This window comes from Fusarium venenatum, assembly GCF_020744135.1.
Source record: "Fusarium venenatum strain MPI-CAGE-CH-0201 chromosome Unknown EDB82scaffold_4, whole genome shotgun sequence".
Lineage (NCBI taxonomy): Eukaryota > Fungi > Ascomycota > Sordariomycetes > Hypocreales > Nectriaceae > Fusarium > Fusarium venenatum.
This window is the reverse complement of record NW_027072132.1, coordinates 1,636,334-1,660,958: the sequence shown is the minus strand read 5'-3', so window position 1 is coordinate 1,660,958 and position 24,625 is coordinate 1,636,334. Positions and strand designations below refer to the sequence as shown.

Below are 24,625 nucleotides of genomic sequence, written 5' to 3'. Positions count from 1 at the left end.
TTTCCGTGTGATGACGTTCTGCCACACAAGGCGTTTTGCATACAAAAACGCCAAGAGTCCCAAGCCCAATACCGTCTTAATGAGGAGCCTTATAATTGGACCATGACATTGGTAAGTGGCTGTCAAAGCAAGGCATATATCACTGCATTATCAAAAACACACAATCAAGATAATGAAAATCAATGTACTATCATACAACATACAGCAGCCCGGCTAGTCAAGACCAGCTGCAAAATTTAGTATCAAAACTTCATCCTCAAGTCTACCCCAATATCCTTGAGTGTCAATCGCTCTGAAATCCTCCCACAAACGCCCCCGCCTGCATCTCAAAGGAGAAGCAAGCTATGATTACAGGATTTGTGTCCACGCCATTAATATGGATAACCGCTTATATCAAGAGATAGGGGGGTCAACGCCACATCGGTACCGGTACGTGCATCTAGAACCCGTAGCCAGTAGGCTGAGGCGCGAAGCCATTTGGTTGACCGTACGGCGCAGGTGAGGGAGCAGAGCCCATGCCACCAGGACCAGCCGTGATCATGAGTCTTGAGGCGCCAAGAATAGGTGTGTTATCATCTGTCTGCTCCTTTTCTTGTTCCTTAGCCTTTCGCGCCTCGTTGTCTGCCTTCAGAAGAGCGAGATCCTTGGTTTGCTGTGCCAGCATGTTGATCATGTAAGGCATAGAGAAGTCCATAAGACCATGACGCCATGAAAGCTCCAGAACAAGGTCAGGGCGGATGAGGTCGTAGCAAGCGTAAAGCATGCCGGTGTAGCATTCGCGGTGACCAATATCGACATACTGGGACGGTTAGTTGTATTCATCATTCTATAGTACTGAGGGAAACTTACGTATTGAAGGAGGTCGCTGACAATGTCGACCTTGGCGGAGAGGGCAGCGGTTTCAATTGCGTCCTTGTAGAGCTTATCTTGCTTGGAGAGGGCGATTGACTTCTCCCAACGCTTATTCTTACGGTAGATGGAAGCAGCAATCTGGCGGAAGAAGATGAGATCATGCTTCTCCAGGCGGCTAGCCAGCTCTGTGGCATCGTAGTTGTCGTAGTTCTGAACAGAGTCACGAAGGGTCTTGTAGTCCTCCTCCTCGATCAAAAGATCGTTGACGGCCTCGTTCACAACACGCTTGTTCTGAGATTGCACGTTCAGCAAGAAAGGCTTGATCAGGGGAAGATCGTCGTTCTTCTGAAAGATCTTGACAACGCGGTTGACATCAATACGAGGAGTGAGAGTGGCGAGGAGATCGGTGAGAAGAGAAGGGTGCTGCTCAACGTAGAACTTGATAGCACGGTAATAGATTTCCAAGTTGGCAACCTTGACCACAATCTCCTTAAACTGTTGGTGGTCCCAAGAGTTCTCAGGTCGCTCGATGACGGCAAGAGCAGCGTTGTCAAATTCATCGTAGTGGTAGTAGCAGAAAACAAGCTCGGGCCAAAGGTTAGCCTCCTCGGAGGCCTTGATCATCTTGGGCAGGTTCATGCGAGACCAGAAGATCTTGATATGCTCCATCAGACGGTCAGGGTGGTACTTGGACAGAGCGATACCGAGCTCAGTGAACATTCCCATGTGAGCACGCTCGAGGCCAAGACCCTGCTCAAGAAGGCTGATGAGCTCATCGAAGTAGCCGTTGCGCTCATACTCCTTGACCAGAGTCTGGAGTTGCTCAGCATCGACAATCAGATTAAGACCGCAAATCTGAGCAAGTCGGAACTCCTTCTTCTCCACACAAGCCTCGTGGACCTGCTTCCACACCTTGATGTTGTTGGCCTTGCGAGCGCACTCAACGGCGGCTTGGTAGTCACCGAGATGGACGAGAGTGGTGGCCAGCTTAGCCCAGTTGGAGATGCTGGTGTAGAAGATCTTGGAGGCCTCGTACAAGCCTTCCTCGTAAGCCTTGTCACCAGACTCCTCAATGTTGGCAACATTGGTGGCACGAAGAAAGTCCTCAAGTTCGGATAGCTGCTCGAGACGAGCGTAACAGAAGGCGAGAGCTGTGTCAATGGCAGCCTCACGGTGGGTCTTGCGAGCCATGCGCAGGTACTTGACGAGGTCCTCGTTCTTGCCAGCGTGTGTGGCGACCTCAATGACCTCGAGGTAGTTTCTGGGATCCTCGGCCTTGATGTAAGACTCGATAGAATCAGAAACGCGCAGGCCGTCAAGTTGAGCCTTGGCGACCTTACTCCAGACCTCAGGGAGATCAACCTCCTCGGCATATGCCTGAGCACGATCGATGCTGACAACGTTCTCAATCAGAACATCGACAGCGGCAGACTTGTTGTCAGCCTTCTTGTAAATCTCGAAGGCTTCTTCGAACAAGCCAACCTCGATACAGCTAGTAGCGATCTCATCGGCATCGTAGTTGTCGAGCTTGTGGATGTAGTCCATGACTCGACCCTTGTCGGCCTTGGCAGCAGTGAACATGAGCAGGTTCTGGAGGTTCTGGTTGTCACTGAAAGGTGAAGGCTCAAGGACGATCTTCTCGAGAAGTTCAATAAGCTCGAGAGGGAGGTCGTTCTCGAGGAAAGCAGACACGGCGACAGAGACCTTGGATGGGTCATTAGCCTCAGGGACAGCTGTAGCGGTGACCTGGTCGACAACAGAACGACGATGAATGTTGTTCTCGCTCAGAACGAAACCCCAAAGCTCGGCATCGGATCGCTCCAAGAGGTATCGAGCCTGAGCCCTGTACATGGAGTTCTCATTGGTGATGTTGACAAGCTCCAGATCATTCTGACCCTTAGAGTAGGCGATATAAGCCAAGTTGGGGTCACGCTTTTCACAGTACTTTCCAACAGTAAGGGTGTCGTACTGGTCGTTCTCCTTAAGGAACTTCTCAGGGTTGTTGTTGGAGTCAATGTAAATCTTGGCAAGAGCGTTGTAAACAGCTTGCTGCTGGTTGCCAGCCTGGAGAGTGGCCTCAAGGAAAGGCAAAAGAAGCTTGAGGCGGTTGCGAGACTCGACTTCCGATACTAGTGAGTCAATGTTGATACTCTGGGGGTTGACCGAGCTCAGAAGCTGCTTGATGACGTTCTCGTCGCAGTCAACATCCAAAAGACCGCCAACAACCTCGGGAGCTCGGCCGGGGTTGACCTGCTGAACATAGGTCTCGATGGCTGCAAACTGCTGGTTTTGGTACAGGTACAGAATTAAGTCATGGACAAAGTTGAAGCGGTCACAGACAATGATAAGAGGAAGCTGCTCAGGCAGCTTGGCTTCCTTAAGGAAATTCTTGACCTTCTCAGGGTTGTAGACGGAGCTGTCACGACACAATCGCTCAACCTCGTTAAACTGTCCCATCTTGGTTGCTGCTTCAATGTACTTGAAGTGGACATCAGGGTCTTCAGACAGGTTCACAACACTGCCGAGATAATAGAAGAGACCCTCGGCAGTCTTGTACTTCTCGAAGAGATCAATCAGGCGAACAGGTCCCAGCAGCTCAGAGTACTTGGTAGCAATAGTGACCACCGACTGCAGGTTTTGGCGAATGTTTGCCTTCATCATGGCATCAAGACAATCAAGGGACTGCTCAACAGAAAGCTTGCCAAAGAATGTGGTGAGCCACTCTGGGTTGAAGTTTGGTTGACCAGGGATGTTAACAACAACCCGCTTGATGGCCTCTGGGTCCTCATAGAGCTCCAGTGCCTTCTGGGGAAGGTTAGCCTGCTCACAAAGCTGAGCGATGCGAGTCTTGTCGAAGTGAGTGAACATCTCGTTACCGAGAATAGCTTCAGCAACCTGGGGAGCATGCATCAAGTTCATCTCGAGAAGCCGGGTCTGGAGACGAGCGTGCTCGGGCTTGTTCTCCTTCAATGCATCCAACAAGAAGGCGGTGGCTTGTTGAATCATACCCTGTCCTTGGAAGATATCGCACACACGCTCGAAGTCGACCAATGGCCCTTGCTCGCTGTTGGCAAGGGCACTAGCAAACTCGGCACCCTTCTCAGGGTTGACGCGGGTGATGTGCTGGAGCAGTTGAATATAATCAGGCTGGAAGCCAGTCTGGGCAGAGTAAGGAAGGATCTTGTCGAATTGGCCAGTCTCGGCAAAGGCAGCAACGACCTTCTGGGGAATCTCCGCCTTAAGGTAGATAGTCAGGGCCATGTTGACATCGTAAGGTCTAACCATGTCACCGAGCTGCTCAGAGCAGTCCAGCTTGCCCTCCTTCAGCCATTTCTCAAGAAGATGCTTACGGTTCTGTTGGAGAACGGGCTGTGCAAGCTCGAGGGTCTCGTGTTTGTTTAGGGCGCCCTTGTCCAGAAGCATTCCGAAGTATTGAAGCGTGAAAGCCATTTGACCAGGCTGAGCAGGCAGGCGCTTGAACTTCTCTATAGTCTCAGCGCTTCGGAGGAAACCTCGAGGAGAGTTGGCGGCGACCTTAGCAGCAGCCAAGTAGTCGCCCGTGTTAAAGAGCTGCTCGAACTGTCGTGCATAGAGGTTATCGGCGCCAGGAAGTCCGGCTCGGGAGGCCATCTTGATAGCCATATCGGTGTTGGCCGGGTTTTGAAGAAGGTATTGGATGACGTTGGTATCGTCAATGGTCACGAAGAGCACTTGACCTTTTCGGTTGATGCCAACAATACCAGAAGAGCCATCGTCTGTGCAGGTCGTGAATATTGTCTCGCTCGAAATTCGGTTCATGAAGATGCATGAGGCGGTTTCGAGATCGTAGAGGTGGATGAAGCCATATTTGGTTACCATGTAAACGACGCCGTACTTTTGCGAAACTTGAAGGGCGACGGGGAAATCGTTCGTGGCTTCAGGAGGGAAGAACATATCAACAGCCTTCTTCTGGAAGACAGGATTCGACTCGGGGTGGTCGACCTCTACGATGTGCAGCTTGGCGCCGGTTGCGGTTCGTACAGCGAAACTGAACAGCTTCGTGTCTTGGGGAGCACCTTCCAATCGAAGAGTGCCAAAGGCGGCTGCGTGACCTTCTATGGCCTGGCTAATTCCACGGTCCTTAGAATAGAGTTGCATGGCACCCACCACGCGGCCTTGCTGGGATGAGATGCCCACCACCACCATCCACTTTCCGTCGCTGTTAACTCGGTAGTTGATGATTTGGCAACCCTATAATAAAATGGTTAATATCGTGGTGTCCAATCAACCACGGCTCATAGGCAACTCACGTTGAGGTTAGCATTACGCTCGAACACCTTGACGGGGGCGTCTTGGCCAGCATCGTAGACATTCCAGTGATAGACGCTGGACGTCGTGACAAGGCCAAGCTCGTTCTCGCTAATCCACTTCCAGAACTGCACGTCCTCGTTCATGGTGCATGACTTGAGCTTCTTCTTCTGCTCGAGGTCGAAGATCTGCAGGGTTCTAGACTGCGCCTTCAGAGCAATTACTTGTCGGTTCCAGTGCATGACGGCACTGTCGGCCTTGATCGGCCGCCGGGTAACATTGTTACCATTCTTGAGCTCGATAATGACAACCTCGGGTTGGGCGGCTTCGCTCTTCTTCTCTCGAACACACACGTATGAATCAGACTCGAGTGTCTAGCTAGGGTTAGTCTCATATTGACGGATAACCAACAATAAAGCTGGCTGTAGGTAAATGAACGCACGCAAGAGTTGAAGCCGATGCTCTGGGTGTCCACGCCAACATTGGCGAGCTGGATGAGCTCCTGAAACTTGATGGGCAGAGGCGCCATGACGCCAGTGTAGCCAAAGATGAGATAAAATGGACCTTCTTCGAATCGATGCTCCTAGCCTCGAATTTGACAAAAGGAAGTTTTTGATGAATTGGTGTCGGTCTCGGATCGATCACCAGAAATTATTTCGGTGTTGCCTTCAAAGGGCGATGTAGAAGCTTCCATGCGCTGCGTGGCAGTGACTTGACGGAAAGCACAAGGTTCGGAGTAAACACAGGGTACGCGCCAGAAATCGAAGGGAAAGAAAGGAAAGCGACGGCGTGTAATTCGCTATTATTCGTATTCTGCTGATAATGCAGACGGAATCGTCGTCGTGAATGGGAGAGATGGAGATGAGGTTGGGGATGTTTTGGTGAGGTAAAGGAGAGAGGTTCAGGCCCAGGTCACTTTCTGGGTTACGTTACCTGTTCTGTTTGGATAGGCTTGGAAGGAGCCACAGGGCAGCTATGATGGACCGCTCAGGGCAGGAGGTGCAGCACCACCTCCAGGGGGAGGTACGTACCCTTAAGGTTAAATCTAATTGGGGCAGGCGTGCCTGGAACTCTGGAATCCACTGGCCTCGCAATGCTGACAGGTCATCCAACAACCAATGAAAATCAAGTTTGTGGGGGGCACTACGATATTCCGACCCGACCGAGATGAAGAAGCAAGCAAGCTTTCGTCATCAAGAATAGGCGCCAATTTATGCGAAAAGGAGAGGTCGATTTTAGAGTGGTGTTTTCTTTGGGTGCTGAAGGACGAAGAAGTAGGCTGTTGAGCAGTGCTTTTGTATTGTGCAAGAATAAGGTTACTTCTCGATCTCTACTTTTGTAACTTGAAGCTTCAGAGCAAGGGAAAAGTCAGTATTAGACTTAAGAAGTGTGTAGAGCCACCAAATGCGAAAAGGAAAAGGTTGAAAGTGCCCAGTGAGCTAAATTTGGCGGCGTACTATCGTCAATACAAGAATAGGATAGTCAATCATAATTCCCAAGAGGTTGTTGGATGTTTTATAAAAATCATTAGTACCCTATTACAACAATGACATTGTTACTGATTGACGATATTGAGCTTTCTCTGAAGTTTGTTACATGCATGTTAGTGAGCAACCTGGATGCTGCACAACCAGGTACCTAAGACAGGTTCAAGCAGGCTAATGCATATTGTGGCTGCACAAACTTGTCTGCAAGACACGGGAGTTTTCAGGAAATTGGTCGATGCATGACACCAAGAATTCTATATTTTGTTCCAGTCAAAATCTATAGAAAAAGATTTGGTTTGGATGCAAGGCAAACAGTTATTTATAAAGTAGATACCATGTGATGTCCCCATCGCACTTCATCACTTGGCTCCAAACATTATATCCAACACTAGGACAAATGCTCCTGATCAATATGATGTGTAACAGCAACCTCATCACCTTCAAACTTGTCGCAAAAAGGGCATTTGACCGTCTCAACTCCAGCATTCGGTGCATTTGTCGAACTCTCTTCAAAATCTGGTATGAAATCTGCCAAGCTCCTAGGCGGCGGGCCCGTAGCAAACTCATCGTCCTGTCTCACATCCGTATATCGCATAGTAAATCTTGAACTTGAAGATGCTGCTTGCGCTCTCGGCTCATCTGAGGGCGCAGGTGTAGCTTCAGAGGTGTTGCCCATTCTTTGTACCCTACCCACCTGGCCGTCTCGTAGTCGCACTTTGATTCCTCGTGGATGATTGCCTCGTGTGAGTACATCTTGTACTATTCCCTTTGTCTCCTCTCCTGTCGGCTGATCTTCTTTCAGAATGATAAATACAGAGGCTCCGGGTATGACCTGGTGCACTTTTGGGACTGTGCCTGCTGCTTGTTGTGGTGTTCCCGGTGCCCGAGATGGTCGTGATGAGCCACCCCGTTGATTATTCTGCTCCTGGCGTGGAGGGCGAGGTTGGCGATTGCGAGGCCGATTAGGTCGATTCATCGTAGCAAAATCTTTCTTTTGAGTATAAAAATATCCAAGATTTATTTCTTTTCTTAACCACAGATGGGAAGTTTTTGATGCAAAATGCTTGGAAGATATAATCTTGATGAAGGAAATGTTTTGATGATGCATGAGGAGCAAACTTGGGTGTTGAGTACAGAAAAGTTTACCCTACAGATGTTAGAAATATTAAGAATCCACCAACATCACATAAGATTTATAGTTAAATCCACTCCTATGTAACAAACTCTTAAAATCATATTCTTTGCTAGGTATGAGAATTATTTTCAGTGGAGATTAGTGACAAATCCTCGCCCAAGGAGAAACCAATGCTACCCACACGTCAACGCCAAACACCACCATGGCGATACACATATGTACAATTTGAACCCCCAATCAAGCGTCACCCCAAACTAATTTCCCGCTCATCAAACTTCAAGCCTCACCAGCATTGACTGCAGGCTTCTTTCTGATGTCTTTCCAACCCATACCAAAAGATGTAACAAGCATAACACATGCTGAAGCTACACAAAGTAAGAATGTTGCGCGTGTGCCTTTGGAGTATGACCATAAAACACCGGGTAGATTTTCCTTAGAAACAACCTCGCTTACAGCACCAGCACCAGCGTCGATGATCATATCAGGATCAAGGCTGGGAAGTCTTTTGATAAGTTCTTCGCGGAGCTCATGGGTGAAGATAACATTGCCGGCAGTTACGAAAATGGCGCCCCCAAAGGTTTGGGAAAACGTCAAAATTGACATGGCAATGGGTGTCACTTCAGGCTTTGTGTTGGCCTGGACAGCGATAATGGGCATCTGAATGCCGAGTCCACGTCCAAAACCTATCAAGATCTGGTAGCCTGCCCATTTGGCGGTTGAAGTATAAGGACCCATGGTTGATGCGAGACCGAATCCTATAGCTGAGATTATCGCACTGGAAGCCGCGAAAGGTATGTAATAACCGATTCTCTGAACTGTTACATCCATTGTAAGTAAAGATCCCCTAATTTTTATGGAAGAGGAAGCTTACCTAGAATACCACTTAAAACAGCCGCCACAATCAACATGAGAATGCTAGGGAGCAAGTTGACACCACTTTTAAATGGTGACGCATCTTTAGCCGACTGGAAATAGACAGGCAGGTAGAAAGACGCCACCATAACTGTCGCAAACAAGAATAGCTGGGTTAAGCACGAAGCCCAGACTTGTCTTGTGCGCACGATGGGCATTGGGATCATTGCATCCGTACCAACACGATGCTCCCAGACTATGAATATCGCGAATAGAACACCACCACCGCAAAAGAGGCCGATAATTGTCGCAGAGTCCCAAGCATAATCGACACCGCCCCACTGGAGTGCCAGCAGTAGCATGACTACACTTGGGCTGAACATGACTAGGCCTGTGAAATCGAACTTTGTTTTCAGAAGATGCATGACAGTTTCATCTGTGGGAGCACGGTGGTTGGGAATATGAACGATAAGGATCAAAACCGTACAGATGGCGCCAATTGGGAGGTTGATATAGAAGCCTGTGCAATAGTTAGCGATAAGTCGAGGCCAGTTGTGGCGTAGAGCCGTTGACTTACACCATCGCCAAGTAGTATATTGGGTGAAAGCGCCTCCTACCAAGGGACCGCTAACAATTCCCAACTGGGCAAACCCCATAAGAATTCCTACTAGAGATGGGCGCTTATGTATAGGCACTGCCGATGCGATGATCGTGAGCGCGCCATTCTGAATGCCAGATGAGCCAATGCCCGAGATCGCGCGACCAATAATGAGCATAGTGGACGATTGGGCAACACCGCAAATCAAATTGCCGAGCTCAAAGACAAAGAACAGGCTCAAGAAGATCCACTATCATTTGTGAGACTTGAACTATAGGTACTCATTAACATGGAACAACTTACCCGAGTGTTAAAGTACATGTATAATTTGCCTGTAAGTGGTTGGAGGGCAGCACTGTTGATTGGACCTCATGATCAGCAAATACAAGATAACACCATCTAGTGCTCAGCTTACCTCGCAAGATTGTATGCGCTAGCATACCATCCTATGTCATGTAAAGAGTGAAAGTCCGATGTGATGCGAGGAATAGCCTAAATATTCATCAGTACCAGTCGGGTGAATTGGTGGACATGAGGCCGTACCGTGCTGATGATTGACATGTCAAGCAGCATCAAGAAGGCAGCAAGTGTAAGAGAGGTCATCATGCTTGCGAGTTCCCATCCTTTCAACCACTGGGGTTCCCCTTCCTCTTGCTCTGGTGAGAGTTCGACTTCTGGTTTCGCTTGAATTTCTTCCTGGGCTGGCTCGTGTAATGTGGGAGTATTCGAGGAAGACGTTGTCTTTTCATTTCCGCTAAGGGGAGCTTGGAGGTCGATTCGCTCTTCTTTGGGAGTTTCCGTAGCCATATTGGCAATGTTGGTTATATAATCTTTGTGCCGAGACGCAGGTTCGAAAGGGCTGTAACGACTTTGAGGTTGCTTGGCATGTCGAGCATTATGTTCTCTTATATGTTTCATGAAACAAACACACTGGACATAAGCATGGGAGCTACCGGAATATTCTGCAACGTATTCCCGATCCCGAACACTTAATAATTGTTATGGTGTTAAAGCTGGGGTGGTGTAGACGGAGTTGGGTATCGTTTTTGAACTGAATTCCGTTCAACCAAACAAAACCACTCGAGCCAACATTTGCTTACCACAAAACGAATCCTTCACTCGGCATTGCCTAATCGGATCTCAATAATTGCGATCGCAAACATCTTGAGGTACTAGAACTCCCAAGGCCCAAAAACGTCAGACATCCATGTAATATCCCCAAAATCCATCATATTGACAGCTGCCATGTCTAGGCTTTGCTGGTCTGGTGGATTTGGTGCTGGCATCGATTGAACCGCCTCTTGGTTCGCAGCAGATAAAGGAACACTGCTGAGGTGTCTCGATAATACAGGTTCCCAAGAGTTCCGGATATTTCGCATGATTTTGGCCCCCATCAGGAACACTGTCTCCTCGCCTGCACTGACCTTCATTTTGTAAACCGAGTCTATACGGGTAAAGAAGTCAATAACTTGATCCAAAAGTACCACTAAGTCAGCCGTGTTCCGCACCACCTCCTTGTCCCAAGCAGGGTCCTCAGACGTAGTGAGCCGGTACAAAGCTATCTGAATTTGTGATAATTGAATATAGACTGCAAAGGGAACTCCTGCAACCTCTTCAACAGGAATACCGAAGAACACATCGTACCATGCCCTGATTGCTTTAAGACAGGCATACATGCTCTCAATTCGTTGATTGACTGGAATGTTTTGCATGAAGAGACCGACTGAATTAACTTGAACCTCTGTTACAAGCGCATGTGCCTGTAATACCTCTGCATCTGTTAGCGTGGCCTAGTAATAGTTACTCATCTTGTACTTACGGGTCACAGGCATGTTCAAGGGTAACCCGTCCCGAACCGCCTGCAGTTTGGCAAGCAAGCTCTTTCTAAAAATGTACGTAGGTGGTGGGGACGGATCGCCCATGACATCGCGAACTAATAATTTCTGTGCTTCATCTGCCACAAGCTGGTATCTAACGAATGCAGCCAGCAGCTCATCAGAGGGATACCGCTTCTCTCTCTCCAGGACGTCAAGACAATCGCTCATATGCGGAGTCCAGTGGAGAGTTTCCATCTTGCCAATGAAAGATGACATGCTACCCAAATCAGAAGTGGCCAGAAAGCGAAAGGATGAAACTTACACGGAAGTCAGAAACCAAAGTGACACAACGGTTCGCCGTTCCTCCAACGTGCGTAACCGCGGCGGAGCAGGTCGTCCTCCCCAAAGTTTGAAACATACTGTAAAGTATTGTTCCTCAACAGGGGCTTTTGTAAGACCAAGCTCATAGGCAATCAAGACGGCCATTTGGCAAAACGTAACGATAAAAGGTTTACCTGGGCTGGAAGTAGTGGAGGCCCTTTATAAGACGTCAGAGCAGCTACAGTAGGAAGCGGCGGCGATAAACTAACCAGGTAACATAGCAAATAATTCCTTGAAGGCAGTCCATGGATCTCTCATGGTTGATGATGACTCTTGTAGCTAATTCTTGTCGAACTCGATCTTTCATTTTCATCTGCTGTTCAACGGACATTGACGTGATGTTCATAATACATAGCCACATAAACGGCCTCTCTTGTCGCAAAGCCGCAGCTGTCACATCGTGTGGTAAAACTATGCACGGGAACTTTTCCAGCCACGCCTTGAACTTCGCCAGATATGCTTCGGCCTCTTCTGGTGTAGGTTCAGGCAGCGATGATGTATCTTCTCCAATGCTGGAGGGCGATGTATACATGTGACTGTCCCCTGTGCTTTTGGAACCATAACTATGAGGTGCAGGATATGAGCGAGGCTGGGGTTCAGATGAAGACGATGCTGCAGCAGTTGCTAGAGATTCTAAGCGGCTCGTGAGGTGATACATGTTGGACGGGTTCATCAAGGGGCTAGATTCGCCCGAATTCGACGGCTGCAGGTGTCCATTTGACGGTTGAGCTGCGCGTAGGATAGTGACAAGATCTTCAAGCTTCTCTTCTAATTGAGCGGTTCTGGAAGAGGTGGATTTCTTAGGAACTCGCTTTCGCGACGTCGCCATGGTTTGGCATGGCTTTCCAAGGCGATGACATCTTTCGCAGTCTTGGCCAGAAGCTCTCAAGATACACTTGCATTTTGCTCTCTGGCATGCAGTACACGCCCTACCATAGCCGGCGGGTGTCCCTGTTGTACTGGATGTTGCAGAGGCTGCCAGATCGGGTGGTGCCATTGTTTGCCTGTGTAATTTTCGCCAATTAAGACCATGTACGTGAGTAAACAAAAAGTTGAATAAATTCCGGTCGTATAACAGGAATTCCGGATGCTGTACTTGAAGGGGGTAGAGAATTGCGAAAAGCCCGGAGTTAGGGGATATAATTAGCGGGATTCGGGATTCGACTAAATCCGGCTTACTGTCTCAGAACATTCAAAGCTGTAATTGACCCGAGCTCCAGATCGAATTATGAGAGTGTTGAAGGGCTTCATTAATTAAAAACATCCCTTGATTGTTCTACAATGGTTCGGAGACTTATGGCGTTTGGTAGTAATTGGCCGAGATGTTGTAGTACAGGTAATCAATCACCCCTTAAATACTTGCGGAGTTTGCTTATCTGAACTCCGTAGATCTGATGTTTTGTGTTTGTTATGAGCATCATCCGGAGCCAAGCTTGATAATTTTGTAAACAAACAAGCTTAAGCTAAGATTTAGCATAACTATTCATGTGTTGGCCACTCTGCAGTTTACTCGCGATCCATTGTTTGAACAAGAACTTACTATGTTTTCTAGGCAAATAATAGAAGCCCACCTTAGGATATTCGAAAAGTTGGCCGCTCGAAGCATAAGACACGAAATCAGTTAGTTGACTTACACTACCTATTTAGACAATGCTCTTGGGTTACTTGTTTTTGTGCTCTACAGCTCGCAGGTTGTCTTTATCTTTTCTACCTGGAATAGGTACTGGTCATACTATTTCGTTTTACCAGATAGAGATTTAGGAGTTTCAATTAATCGTTTGACAGGTTCAATAGTACTAGAAGTAAATTTATGGTTAGCCTACAATACATATATAGGTTAAAATTAATTACATGAGGAAAAGACCAGGATCTACCTATCTACCAGACATGTCTAGTATTAGATCTCAGGGTTACATTGCGAAGTAAGATTCCCTTTCCCTTAATTGGTTACAGATTTAGCATCAGCGACATCCTATTGGCTGCATGCACTTTAGCTTCAGGGGCCAATCAAACCCGATGTTTCCCGCTCCTGTCAATTAACTTTAACGTCACAAGCTGGTAGTTAGATTCTTCAACTCCATCCTCCCCCTCCCCTCAGAGTATCAGAAAAATTGGCCGCCGGAAGCATAAGAGGCAAAATAAATAGGTGAGTTTATGTTATCTAGATCAGACTTCTTAGATCGTTTACTTTTATTACCTAAAGCTTAGAGGCTAACTTTTCTGTTACCCACCAGCCGACATCGCAGCCCTTCTCAACAACTACCTATAACCAGACCGTTACATATCAGCCATCCAACGAGTAGTTATGGCAGCCCCTTCCATTGCAGCAGCAGAGATGCTGCCTCGATTTCTTCTTCCACGCCTTAGCTGGGCACCGCTCTCAGTCTCACGAGCAGCCCGGCCGTTCGCCTCGATCTCGATCCCTTCTACCGATCAACGACAATCTCGAATCGTTAGCCCTGTTACCAAAAGGGCTTTCCATGCAACAACCTTTAGGCAAAGGGACCACCACTTTGATACACTCAAGTTTGTGAAGCGGTTACAGGGTGAAGGGTTTACAGAGGAGCAATCGGCTGCTATGATGAAGGTGCTGAATGACGCTATTGAGGAGAGGTACGCATTGGAATCACGAAGTCTACAATCAACAACAACACTAACCTGCCGTTAAGCATCCAAAATCTTACAAGGACAATGGTTCTCCGCGACGATGCCGCCAAAGCAACATACACCCAAAAGGTCGATTTTGCCAAGCTACGTTCGGAGATTCTCTCAGCCGATTCAACAGAATCCAACACAACACGCACCGCACACGAGCGAGTGACAAATGATATTGCCAAGCTGAGCAACCGCCTTCGAGACGAGATTAGCCGTACGCAGGCTAGCGTTCGCCTCGACCTTAGCCTGGAGAAGGGCCGTATCCGAGAGGAAGCTGTAGGACAGGAGCTCAAGATCAAGGAGACAGAGGCAAAGATAGAGCAGGAGGTTGCAGCACTGCGAGAGAAACTGGAGCAGGTCAAATTTCAGTCGCTGCAATGGTTGATGGGTGTGTGCACAGGTTTCGCGGCACTGTTGCTTGGTGCTTGGCGATTGCTCATGTAAATGCTTTTGTTATAGGATATTACGGGCTGTGGTGTGTTGGAGCTGTTTACATATTACCTTGGTTATTATTTCTTTGTCCTTTAAATCCAGGCCGAAGCCCTGTCAATATACTCAATATTCTAAACTATAGGATTCATGCCGATCTTACCTGTTTTTTCATCCGCCGATACATACGACACGGCTTAGTAAGGACGGACTCGGACTACTTGGGGACGAAATTAGTATGCCAGTTTATGCCATTTAGACAAGACTTCTTAAGCTATTTATTTTGTGCCGTTGAACTCAAAGGCCGACTTTTCTGTTATTCAGTACCAAGGGACTTCAAATGACGCCTTCCAAGAACCCCACCCCCACTTCAACCCCGCCATGAACCGGTGGTTAGTCTAATCAATCTTATTATCGAATTTCGGCATGAAAGCCGACGATTTGTTATATAACGCGGAGGATAACTCTTTACAATAAAGATCATCAAGAAAAAGAACCATACAACCTTGTTCTTCAGAGAATCATCTTCCGTCCCAATTACATATCAAGAATTGCCCAATATGACACACAAACCAAAGGTTCTTTTCCTGGGTAATACCAAGCAGTAAGTCCCCCAAGAAGTCGATAATTTCTGGTTATTGTTCAGTTATGCTCACAACTTACTCAGGGCTCAAGAGGAGTTCGACTCGCTCTCTGAGATTGTAGAGGTAATCTGGCCCAAATCAATAGATCGAGCTGGTTTCCTAGAGGAGAGCAAATCTGGCGCCTTTGATGGAATCGAGGCTATCTACCGCACAAACAAGACTTACAGCACTGCTGGCATGTTTGATGCCGAGTTACTTGATAATCTGCCCAATACACTCAAGTTTATATGTCATAACGGTACGGCCCGGCCAATCATTTTAAGCCACAAATAACACAAGTTTACTGACTCTCTCAGGCGCTGGATATGATCAAATTCATATCCCAGAATGTACTTCTCGTGGTATCCGTGTTTCCAACACGCCAACAGCTGTAGATGATGCAACGGCTGACATAACCATCTTCCTTCTTATCGGTGCTTTGAGAAACCTCTCATCCAGCATCTTCACTCTGCGTGAAGGCACTTGGCGTGGCAACCCTGCACCCTCACTAGGCCATGATCCCCAAGGCAAGGTACTGGGTATCCTAGGAATGGGTGGTATAGGTCGGAATGTCGCCCGTAAAGCTCGTGCTTTTGGTATGATCGTCAAGTACTATAACCGCAGCCGTTTAGCTCCAGAACTAGAAGGCGAAGCTGAGTATGTTGACTTTGAGACTCTTCTCAAAGAAAGCGATGTGTTGAGTCTCAACCTACCCCTGAACGTGAGTCAACTCAAGAGTTCCACATCCTCAAACAGATGTATTAACTTTTGATAGTCCAAGACACGACATACAATCGCGAAGCCTCAGTTAGACATGATGAAGCGCGGTGTTGTCATCGTCAATACCGCTCGTGGTGCTGTAATGGACGAAGCCGCTCTTGTCGACGCCCTTGAGTCAGGACAAGTTGCTAGCGCCGGACTCGACGTTTTCGAGAACGAGCCTGAGATCCATCCAGGTTTGGTAAGTAACAAGAATGTACTGCTAGTCCCGCACATGGGGACTTGGACAGTGGAAACCGAAAAGGCAATGGCGGCCTGGGCTTTTGACAATATTCGCCTAGCAGTGACAGAGGGAAAACTGAAGAGTATCGTGCCAGAGCAGAATGATCTGCAATAGATAGACTCAGTCCCAGCTTCATCGACTTAGTATAGAATTTAAAGATAAATAGAACGAAATCCGTCAACTGATTTCGTCCGTCGTAGAAGGCCTTCTAATTCATAAATGCATTAACATGGCTTGTAACAGAGTTGGAACCAGTTGTGAAGCAATGTGAGCGGCCTCAAGCTTGGAGACCATTGCTTCAACAGCACCCAACGTTAGACCAACCGTGAATTATCAAAGCCAAGCGTTACAGAACATATGTCACACAACGAACAAAATATTAGAGGAAGAAAATCTCTTTTGAATTTCTACCCTATCCTGGCCACGGTTGACGGGCCTACCTTTATCGAGGTACCATTCCTTCCATCCCTGTGGGGGAGGTCTCGTCTTGGTCATATCCATCCATATTCATTCCATTCATCATCCGTTTTTATATCTCGAAGGGGGGAATCATGATTAGCAAAAAAGCCAACGCCATTTTGTTGAAAAAGCAAAGATCTTTTTGCCCCTCCCTGCACCCTGCGAGGAGCCTTCTCTTCGGTATGAGAGGAGAAGTAAACCCTAATAAGCAGAAACAAAGAAGAGAAGAGTAAAAAAATCAGAAAACCGCAGATGTCCTAGTAACTCTCCCGACCCATATGCCATGCAAGTTCATGCTGTTGAAACTAGAATTTTGCCGATTGTCATGTCGACAGAAGAGGGAAAGTTCGTCACACGTAGGAGTCCAGTTGAAGGATCCTTGGGTATTGATTATGCGCTTAGTAGCGGTAGATGTCGGCCTTGAAGGGACCCTCGACGGTCAAGCCGAGGTACTCAGCCTGGACGTTGCTGAGGGTGGAGAGCTCAGCCTGGCAGTGAGCAAGGTGGAGACGGGCGACCTCCTCGTCGAGGATCTTGGGGAGGACGTAGACGCCAACGTCGAGCTTGTCGGTCTTGGCGAACTCGACGTGCTTCTCACCCCAGGACTTGTCAGCAGCCTTGTAAAGCATGATCTGAGCAAGGACCTGGTTGGTGAAAGAGCAGGACATGACGAAAGAAGAGTGGCCGGTAGCACAGCCAAGGTTGACAAGACGACCCTCAGCAAGGAGGATGATGTGGCGGCCGCTGGGCATGAGGAAGCGGTCAACCTGGGGCTTGATGTTCTGGACAGAGCTGGCGTTCTTCTTGAGCCAAGCAACGTCAATCTCGATATCGAAGTGACCAATGTTGCAAACAATGGCATCGTTGGGCATAGCCTCGAAGTGCTCGCCAGTGAGGATGTCACGGCAGCCAGTGGTGGTGACGAAGATCTGACCGAACTTGGCAGCCTTCTCCATGGTGGTGACTTGGTAACCGGCCATAGCAGCCTGGAGAGCGTTGATGGGGTCAATCTCGGTGACAATGACGCGAGCACCCATTCCGTGGAGGGCCATGGCGCAACCCTTACCGACATCACCAAAACCGGCAACGACAGCGACCTTGCCAGCAATCATGACATCGGTAGCACGCTTGATACCGTCGACAAGGGACTCACGGCAGCCGTAAAGGTTGTCAAACTTGGACTTGGTGACGGAGTCGTTGACGTTGATGGCGGGGACAAGGAGCTTGTTGTCACGGAGCATGCGGTAGAGGTGGTGGACACCGGTGGTGGTCTCCTCAGAGACACCGAAGCAGTCCTTGAGCATCTCAGGGTACTTCTGGTGGACAAGGGTGGTCAGGTCACCACCGTCGTCGAGGATGAGGTTGAGCTTCTTGTTGTCCTTGAAGGCAGTAAGCTGCTGCTCGAGGCACCAGTTGTACTCCTCATCGGTCTCGCCCTTCCAGGCGAAGACGGGAACACCAGCGGCGGCAATGGCAGCGGCGGCGTGGTCCTGGGTGGAGAAGATGTTGCAGCTGGTCCAGGTAACCTCAGCACCGAGAGCAGTAAGGGTCTCGATGAGGACGGCGGTCTGGATGGTCATGTGAAGGCAACCAGCGATACGGGCACCGGCGAGAGGCTGGTCGGCAGCATACTTGGCTCGGGTCTGCATGAGACCGGGCATCTCGTTCTCAGCGAGCTCGATCTCCTTGCGGCCAAAGGCGGCAAGAGAAAGGTCAGCGACCTTGAACTTGTGGGCGGGAGCAGACATAATGGATGAGGTGGAGGAGAGGATGAAAGGATTGATGAGAAGAGAGAATAGAAGAAGAGGAAGAGAAAGGAAAAAGTGAAAGGGAAGAGGAGGAATATGTAGGTTGAAGAAGTCTTAGCAGATGGAAGACCAGACAACAAGATAACTTGGGGCGGGGCAGAAAGACGGCTGCTATGGGCTGAGAGTCAATGGAGGGGGAGGGGTTTTGCAAGGGTCGGTGGGGCAGTTTACGCGGGCGGTGAGAAAGATGGACGGCAAAATGAGGGGCAGAATTTTCTGCTGCCATTGAGACGGAGCAATTTTTGAGGCGGGGCAACAAATACTTTTAAACGGGTGGTCGGTTGGCGCCTCAACAGGTACCCGAGTGGATCTCAGGGACTCGGTGTCCCCTAATAAGAATCCACATTGGAGAGAAAAAATGAAAGAGACGGGAGGAGCTTTCTCATCGTGGGAAAGCCTAGGAAGCTCATCCAAGTCGGATCTTGGTACGAATACGGACAGGATCCGTAGACAACCACGTTGATTTTTCTCGTTCAACGAGTGGGCAAAAGCCACACTAGACTGTTTTCCGTTCAAGATTTACCCGCTACCTTGTCAATTGAAAGCTCTGAGCTGTCCGTGTCTTGCCTTGTCTTGTCTTGCCTCACAATTGTTTACTACCTTTACATACCGTGCGTACCATGCAGTGCAGTGCTGACCCTTGATATTCCCCGCTCGGAAGCCGAGAACCGCTTCACGCGAATACTACGGGTCATTGATCGTCCTGCAAGATACAGACCGACCTCCCAGGCTAGTCTCGAGTGCAATGGTCAGAGGTGCTTGAGAAATATTAGCTTGTTGTTGTCATCTACCAGCAATGATACCCCAGTGACAGAAGCATCACTCCACACTATATGCAGTTGTAGTATGAAGAATATGTCTCATATACTGAAATGGTTCTAATATACCCAATAGCCTAACGCAAATGTCTTAGAAATGCAGATATATCGTAATCCCATACATATACTTCTTTAAACGTTAAGATTGATCAAAACTCTCCTACTTGGAGAGCTCGGTTTGCAAGCGCTATCTACGAAGCCGAGTTTGTGGATCAAGGCTACAGTCGTGTCCTTCTCTTTGACTTTTCAACAACGTCACCATCATCAACGTCAGGCTGGTCCATCATGTACTCATCAAGTGCTCCTCTCTTTCTCAACGCTTTAAAATCTAGACCAGCACTCGATATTATTCCACGTTGTCCGGAACGCCGCCAATGCAAACCATCACTGAGCGTCTCGTTTTCTTGAATTTCTTCGAGACTTTTTGAACCCCGTCTCATTCATTCTCCATTTATTTGGGCATCAAGTCCTCCCTCACAGCAAACATCTTGGCACTGACGTTGGCTGTGAATCCATCCACCTGCTTGCTGTATTGCTCCACCTGCTTGGCATTCAACATACCCTCCAGTCGGCTAGGCTCCTGAGGAAGCTTGAACAGTCGTTGCCACTCATCCTCGGGAAGAGGCTCCTGCTTGGCAGCAGCACGCTGGGCGTTCTCGTTCTTGCGCTTGGCCTGCCATTGTGTGATCTTGGTCTGCTCACGACCGAGTTGTCGCTGGTAGTATTGGAAGTTGTTGAGGTCGGTGTAGTGCGACTCAATGCTCTCGAGGAGGAGATCGCAGGTCTTCTCGAGGAAGGGGTCGATCGCAAGGTCGAGGTTGTCGATCGAGGGGTACAGAGGGGGCTCGAGAGCGTTGCGGTGGAGGTCATCGAGCGATGTGGGCTGCTCAATGGCACCCTTAACGGGAGCGGATGGCATCTGGTGGAGGAAAGTTGTGAGGAGGTGAGAGTTGTGGACGCTGACAGTGACCTCGTCGAGGATGTCCTTGAAGCTGAGCTTGGACTTTTGCAAGCTAGTCTTTGTTAGCATCTTTATCACCATCAGCGGTATATAGAGGCATCATACATCTCAGTTGTGAACTTGCCCTCCTTATAGACTGCCATGAAAGCAGGAGACAGGCGGAAAGCTCGGAAGGTCAAGTTGCCCTGGGAACTCTTGCTGGCATCGTAAATGAGGGCGACGGCGTTTCCGTTGGTGCTTTGATAGTGGAACTGGTTCTCAACGAAGTTCATGTTGACAAAGTTGCCCATGGTGGCACTTGTGTACCAACCAACGTTGTTGGCATCGACGTTGACCTCCTTGAGGTGTCGGATCATCTCGTTTTGGTAGGTAATGTTCTTCTGCTGTCGGGGAGCAGCAGCGGCGAGCTGCGAGGCATCGCTCTGGTGGCCATCGGTTGTGGTGGGGTCGACAGTAGGGAAAGGGAAGGTGTTGGTGACTTCAAGGAGGCCTTCACTCTCCATTCCAACAATAGCTCCGGTCGCAACAGAAGGGAAAGCCGAAGAGCAGTGCTTGGCGATCTTCATAATAACCTATAGACACCACGAACTGAGATCAGTCCTCTTACTTCTACTTCAAGAGGGGGTCTCGAAAGGTGGGGCATGTTCAACTCACCAAAGCCTCAACTTGGATGGCCTGGAAAGGCGCAGTAGCAGGCGCATCGTTCTGAGCGTCCGCCATCTTGACAAAAATTCGGGAGGAGATATTCACGGGGCCGCGAGAGACGTAGAGAGGTTCAGCACTATGATCGCGAAAAGGGCGGGTGGTGTTGCAAGGCCTCGGGACTCTAAAGGTGGAAATATCGAAACTTTTCGTGTACTCATTTGTGGGCGTTGTGGGATGCTGAGGCGGTGAAGTACGGCAGATTATATATCCCGTGCTTGAAAGATGCAGAGCCGAATAACTACCTCCATTTATCACCAACAGACAGAATGCGTGCAACAGTAATGCAATGCGTTTTCAAAAGTCAAAACATTCGATATTATGCTCAATTATCTGTCTAATGGATTTGATGATTTCTTGCTCACGAGTCCGGTCATGTTACGTTCTGTTCTACGGCGCATAGTCTCTATGCTTAACTTTCGACGATTTACATTGCCTTGGAACCAATTTATGGAAGCGCCTTCTTTATATTTCTTAAGTCGTCTACTATCTAGATTTCTACCAATATCCAATCAATGTTCCTTTCTAATAACGCCGTTTGCCTTTTACTCGCTCCGTCCCATATTTCCATACCCAGTGCCCGCATCCTAAAGCATAACCCTTTTCTAAACTTTTTGAAGATAATCCCAAACGCCTCATAAGGGATGAGCAAACGACTGGAGAGTTTTCTCTTAACATTATGCTGAATCCTTCCATGGGATAATTTCCCAGTCTTCAACATTGTCTCGAATGATGAGTCGGTGCTGATCAATCTGCCAGAATGCATACATGGACCGCGTTGCCCCTGCAGCTTTTCGATGAGCTGGACCAGTGCCGCCCTTCTTTGCATCTTCTCGAGATCTCCAGATGCAAGTTGCCAAGTTGGCCAATACTGAGTCAGGCTCACCGAACCAGTACCTATTCATGTCAATATGCAAGACTCGTGAAACACAAGGTTCTTCAACTCACTTTAGGAAGCCACCACTTGCAACAGCCTCAGCATGAGCTCCTTTGTCGAGACGGCCAAGATCGGCATATTCAGTTGTTTGCTTGATCCGTGAACGGAATGCCACGATATAGAATGACGTCTCTTTGAAACCCTTGCCAGACTCGAGGGCAAGGCGTTTCACTTCTTCTATCACTTCTGGCCAGTTGAAAGATTCTGTGTATGGTGCGGTCGCATAATCTTCGCGTAGAGCCCGAAATTTGCCCAGGGCTTTTGCAAGGATTTTGTTCTCATTGTCGAGGGTTTCGAGATCGAGCAAATGGTCCTGCTCAGTATATGGCGATTGTACGAGGTATCGATCCGATGGAGTCAGGGTCGAGCTGATCTCTCTTACGTCGACTTGCGCAGCAGTCTTTGAGAAGATGTCCAGAGCCGCACCAGGTGCTGTTTGAATGTCAACATTTGCCATTGTGGCTTCTGTAAGTGCAGAAAATTTGTTATACGGTCGTGTCTTTGATGTTGTCCAGTCAGTATCAACTGTCTGTCTGGTACTGCTTTTGTGTTTTAGACAATGGCAGATTTCGAGGGGTAGACTTTGGACAACTACGAGTCAAGACGGCAAAACTACAACAGCGAGTCATCGGCCTTTTTATTGTCGTAAAGACTCATTCCTCAGCATGTTAGGCCATCAAGCCGTAAATAACGTGCTAAATGACACCATCCGGAGGAGACGACGACGAAGTGGTACATGTGGGTCGGTCAAGACTCTCACGGGGACTTTCTGCCAATGCCGACATGTTAGTGCGAGAGGCCGGTCGTCTCGAAACATAGATTGATCGATCCAGACCAGTGAAAATCGTTGCCTCGAGTCAGCCAGGGCTTCTATTTGTAGCATGGAAAGATTCTACGGCTAACTGTGTGGAAGGCAAGGAAACAGGCTCAAAGCTTTCAAGTGGACAGGGTTTGAATAGTGTTTTCGTCTTCAGCCTTTAACATTATTGGACCCGTGGATTGGGCACATGTATCAATGGTGACATTCGGGAAGTCGCTTGTTTGAGAGCGGCACTTGAAAGAGTCAGTTCCTCACCGCTAGACACATACACCAATAACTATTCGCCGAAATATTAGCATCTGCTAGGAGAAGAATGCGAGGTCGGAACATAGGTACGAATATACTTTTGTGTAACAAGGGGTGTTCAACTGACAAAAAAACCGTCCGCCACTAGTGCAAGCCAAGACTCAGTGACAGTTCCAGTTGGCGCTAAAGTTCCGGTACTCTTGTCCAGCTCTTGAGTTTCCTGCTGTGGTTAGTTGTTGAGGTCAATAAGTCACAAGAGCATCTTGGACATGACTGTTGTTTACACAGACGGGTTCATATGGCCGTAAATACATTGCATTCCAACCTGTACAGATAGAATTAGATCATGACTAAACTTTATATGTGTTCTCGGTTATGTCGCATATGTAATCCGGGGAAGGCGTCAGAAGCCACAAGGATGTCGACATAGGGTTTATGGTCTTCTTTGTTGATCCTTTGCATTGCATTGGAATATCAGCGGTGTAACTTGTAAGACTCATGACATTGCAGCATTTTACGTTTATTTGCCTCATACATGGCTGAATTGAAATATGTTCTTTGAATCAATTGTCTATGGTCTAATCTTAACTTACATCTTCCCCTTCATAGCACAGCATCATCCTCAACACCCGGTTTCCCTCTTCTCAACCAGACCTTGGCCATCTCGTAAGACCCCAAGTATAGTCCGCTTCCCAACATCGTCCATGATGACCGCAGAGCCGCACCCCGGAAAAAGCCTCGAACTCCCCTTTCCTGGTAAACCTCCTTGGACACGGTCCATGCTCCCTTCTTTGGGCGTTTCCCCTCCATCTTAGCCGCAACTTCACCCTGGCCCTGCGTGGAACTTTCGTTCTGATTACCGGCACTCAACATCATCCGCGTCTTGACAACGTCGCTTGGTGTGGTTATGAAAGCTGCCACTGATCCTGCGCTTCCTGCGCTTAGACCTGTCACCAACCCTGTTTCGATTAAACTTGGGTCTGAACTATCAGGTCCTTTGGAAGTCCAGTATGTTGAACGTACGTGCTCAAAAATGGGGAATTGAAGAGCTGTGAAAGGTAAATTTCGTGCAACGAGTGCTGTGTAGCCAGTAAACAGACGTCGGGATGCACCATCACCGGCCAGCTGACGGAAAGCCTGTAGTGATGTTGATGATCCAGACTTCGAGGCCCCATGACTATCGTTATGCAGCATTTGTGCATTCTGCTTGATGACTTCTGCTGGTGCGAGGATTAAGCAGGACGCCATTTCTGCAACTCCTGAAGCTGCTGAATGGACCAAGGGCTGTGGTAGTGGTGTCGCATTGCCGATGACTTTTTTCGCGCTCTCATATGTTGAGAAGAACAGACCAGCTGCAATTTATATAAGCTGAACTAATCATCATATCCATTGGTTCATGACATACCTGCTGGAAGAGTAGCCAGCACTACACTTCCGATGCCTTGGTAAAGCCCTCTTATGGCCCATACATTCTTCGAACTCCCTGAATATGTCTTGATATAATCTTGACTCTGCATACGAGTCTTGATAGTATCAAGAGGGTAAACCAAAACGTCTACTGTAAATGCTGCAATAGCACCAGCCTATGAGTGTCAGTAGAGTTATACAAGCAGGGGGGGCATTCGATGGCATACTATATAGATGTCTGTCATAATTGATTCTTAAATTTGATATTGGAATTGAAATATTGCAGCACAAAGTTGTGCCAACTTTTGTGGTAAGTCTTATTACACCATGAGTTGGTGATGTCATGAT

General features: G+C 48.2%; 10 protein-coding genes across 10 annotated transcripts; 2 read left to right on the top strand and 8 right to left on the bottom strand.

Moving 5' to 3' along the window:
* Positions 1-164: 164 nt before the first annotated feature.
* On the bottom strand, positions 165-6,073 carry EDB82DRAFT_512366 (uncharacterized protein). The gene is made up of 4 exons (XM_025737381.2): positions 5,582-6,073; positions 5,142-5,513; positions 850-5,082; positions 165-799 (listed from the first exon to the last, which is right to left on the bottom strand). The coding sequence occupies exons 1-4, from the start codon at positions 5,666-5,668 to the stop codon at positions 440-442; spliced, it is 5,052 nt and encodes a 1,683-aa protein (XP_025592247.1). The 5' UTR covers positions 5,669-6,073; the 3' UTR covers positions 165-439.
* Positions 6,074-6,848: 775 nt separating this feature from the next.
* EDB82DRAFT_512364 (uncharacterized protein) lies at positions 6,849-7,863 on the bottom strand. Its single transcript, XM_025737380.2, has one exon. It carries the CDS (start codon positions 7,732-7,734, stop codon positions 7,015-7,017), a length of 720 nt encoding a protein of 239 aa, XP_025592246.2. The 5' UTR covers positions 7,735-7,863; the 3' UTR covers positions 6,849-7,014.
* Positions 7,864-8,037: 174 nt separating this feature from the next.
* On the bottom strand, positions 8,038-10,018 carry EDB82DRAFT_529098 (major facilitator superfamily domain-containing protein; the record flags this gene model as incomplete). The annotated part of the gene is made up of 6 exons (XM_025737379.1): positions 8,038-8,576; positions 8,633-9,133; positions 9,191-9,461; positions 9,515-9,566; positions 9,627-9,703; positions 9,755-10,018. The coding sequence occupies 6 exons, from the start codon at positions 10,016-10,018 to the stop codon at positions 8,038-8,040; spliced, it is 1,704 nt and encodes a 567-aa protein (XP_025592245.1).
* A 24-nt stretch (positions 10,019-10,042) lies between these two features.
* Positions 10,043-12,506, bottom strand: EDB82DRAFT_296155 (uncharacterized protein). Its single transcript, XM_025737378.2, has 4 exons — positions 11,619-12,506; positions 11,351-11,566; positions 11,031-11,305; positions 10,043-10,982 (listed from the first exon to the last, which is right to left on the bottom strand). Exons 1-4 carry the CDS (start codon positions 12,404-12,406, stop codon positions 10,384-10,386), a joined length of 1,878 nt encoding a protein of 625 aa, XP_025592244.1. The 5' UTR covers positions 12,407-12,506; the 3' UTR covers positions 10,043-10,383.
* Positions 12,507-13,482: 976 nt separating this feature from the next.
* EDB82DRAFT_512359 (uncharacterized protein) lies at positions 13,483-14,754 on the top strand. The gene is made up of 3 exons (XM_025737377.2): positions 13,483-13,555; positions 13,613-14,022; positions 14,079-14,754. Exons 2-3 carry the CDS (start codon positions 13,715-13,717, stop codon positions 14,506-14,508), a joined length of 738 nt encoding a protein of 245 aa, XP_025592243.1. The 5' UTR covers positions 13,483-13,555; positions 13,613-13,714; the 3' UTR covers positions 14,509-14,754.
* Positions 14,755-14,769: 15 nt separating this feature from the next.
* On the top strand, positions 14,770-16,342 carry EDB82DRAFT_467337 (D-isomer specific 2-hydroxyacid dehydrogenase). The gene is made up of 4 exons (XM_025737374.2): positions 14,770-15,097; positions 15,161-15,375; positions 15,434-15,837; positions 15,892-16,342. Exons 1-4 carry the CDS (start codon positions 15,054-15,056, stop codon positions 16,231-16,233), a joined length of 1,005 nt encoding a protein of 334 aa, XP_025592242.1. The 5' UTR covers positions 14,770-15,053; the 3' UTR covers positions 16,234-16,342.
* Positions 16,343-16,976: 634 nt separating this feature from the next.
* Positions 16,977-18,326, bottom strand: EDB82DRAFT_435321 (Adenosylhomocysteinase; the record flags this gene model as incomplete). Its single annotated transcript, XM_025737373.1, has 1 exon — positions 16,977-18,326. One exon carries the CDS (start codon positions 18,324-18,326, stop codon positions 16,977-16,979), a length of 1,350 nt encoding a protein of 449 aa, XP_025592241.1.
* A 954-nt stretch (positions 18,327-19,280) lies between these two features.
* Positions 19,281-21,116, bottom strand: EDB82DRAFT_512351 (uncharacterized protein). Its single transcript, XM_025737372.2, has 3 exons — positions 20,820-21,116; positions 20,271-20,737; positions 19,281-20,217 (listed from the first exon to the last, which is right to left on the bottom strand). The coding sequence occupies exons 1-3, from the start codon at positions 20,883-20,885 to the stop codon at positions 19,656-19,658; spliced, it is 1,095 nt and encodes a 364-aa protein (XP_025592240.1). The 5' UTR covers positions 20,886-21,116; the 3' UTR covers positions 19,281-19,655.
* Positions 21,117-21,544: 428 nt separating this feature from the next.
* EDB82DRAFT_479723 (uncharacterized protein) lies at positions 21,545-22,261 on the bottom strand (the record flags this gene model as incomplete). The annotated part of the gene is made up of 2 exons (XM_025737371.1): positions 21,545-21,764; positions 21,816-22,261. The coding sequence occupies 2 exons, from the start codon at positions 22,259-22,261 to the stop codon at positions 21,545-21,547; spliced, it is 666 nt and encodes a 221-aa protein (XP_025592239.1).
* A 1,134-nt stretch (positions 22,262-23,395) lies between these two features.
* Positions 23,396-24,620, bottom strand: EDB82DRAFT_512345 (mitochondrial carrier domain-containing protein). Its single transcript, XM_025737370.2, has 3 exons — positions 24,505-24,620; positions 24,276-24,453; positions 23,396-24,222 (listed from the first exon to the last, which is right to left on the bottom strand). The coding sequence occupies exons 1-3, from the start codon at positions 24,520-24,522 to the stop codon at positions 23,474-23,476; spliced, it is 945 nt and encodes a 314-aa protein (XP_025592238.1). The 5' UTR covers positions 24,523-24,620; the 3' UTR covers positions 23,396-23,473.
* Positions 24,621-24,625: the final 5 nt, after the last annotated feature.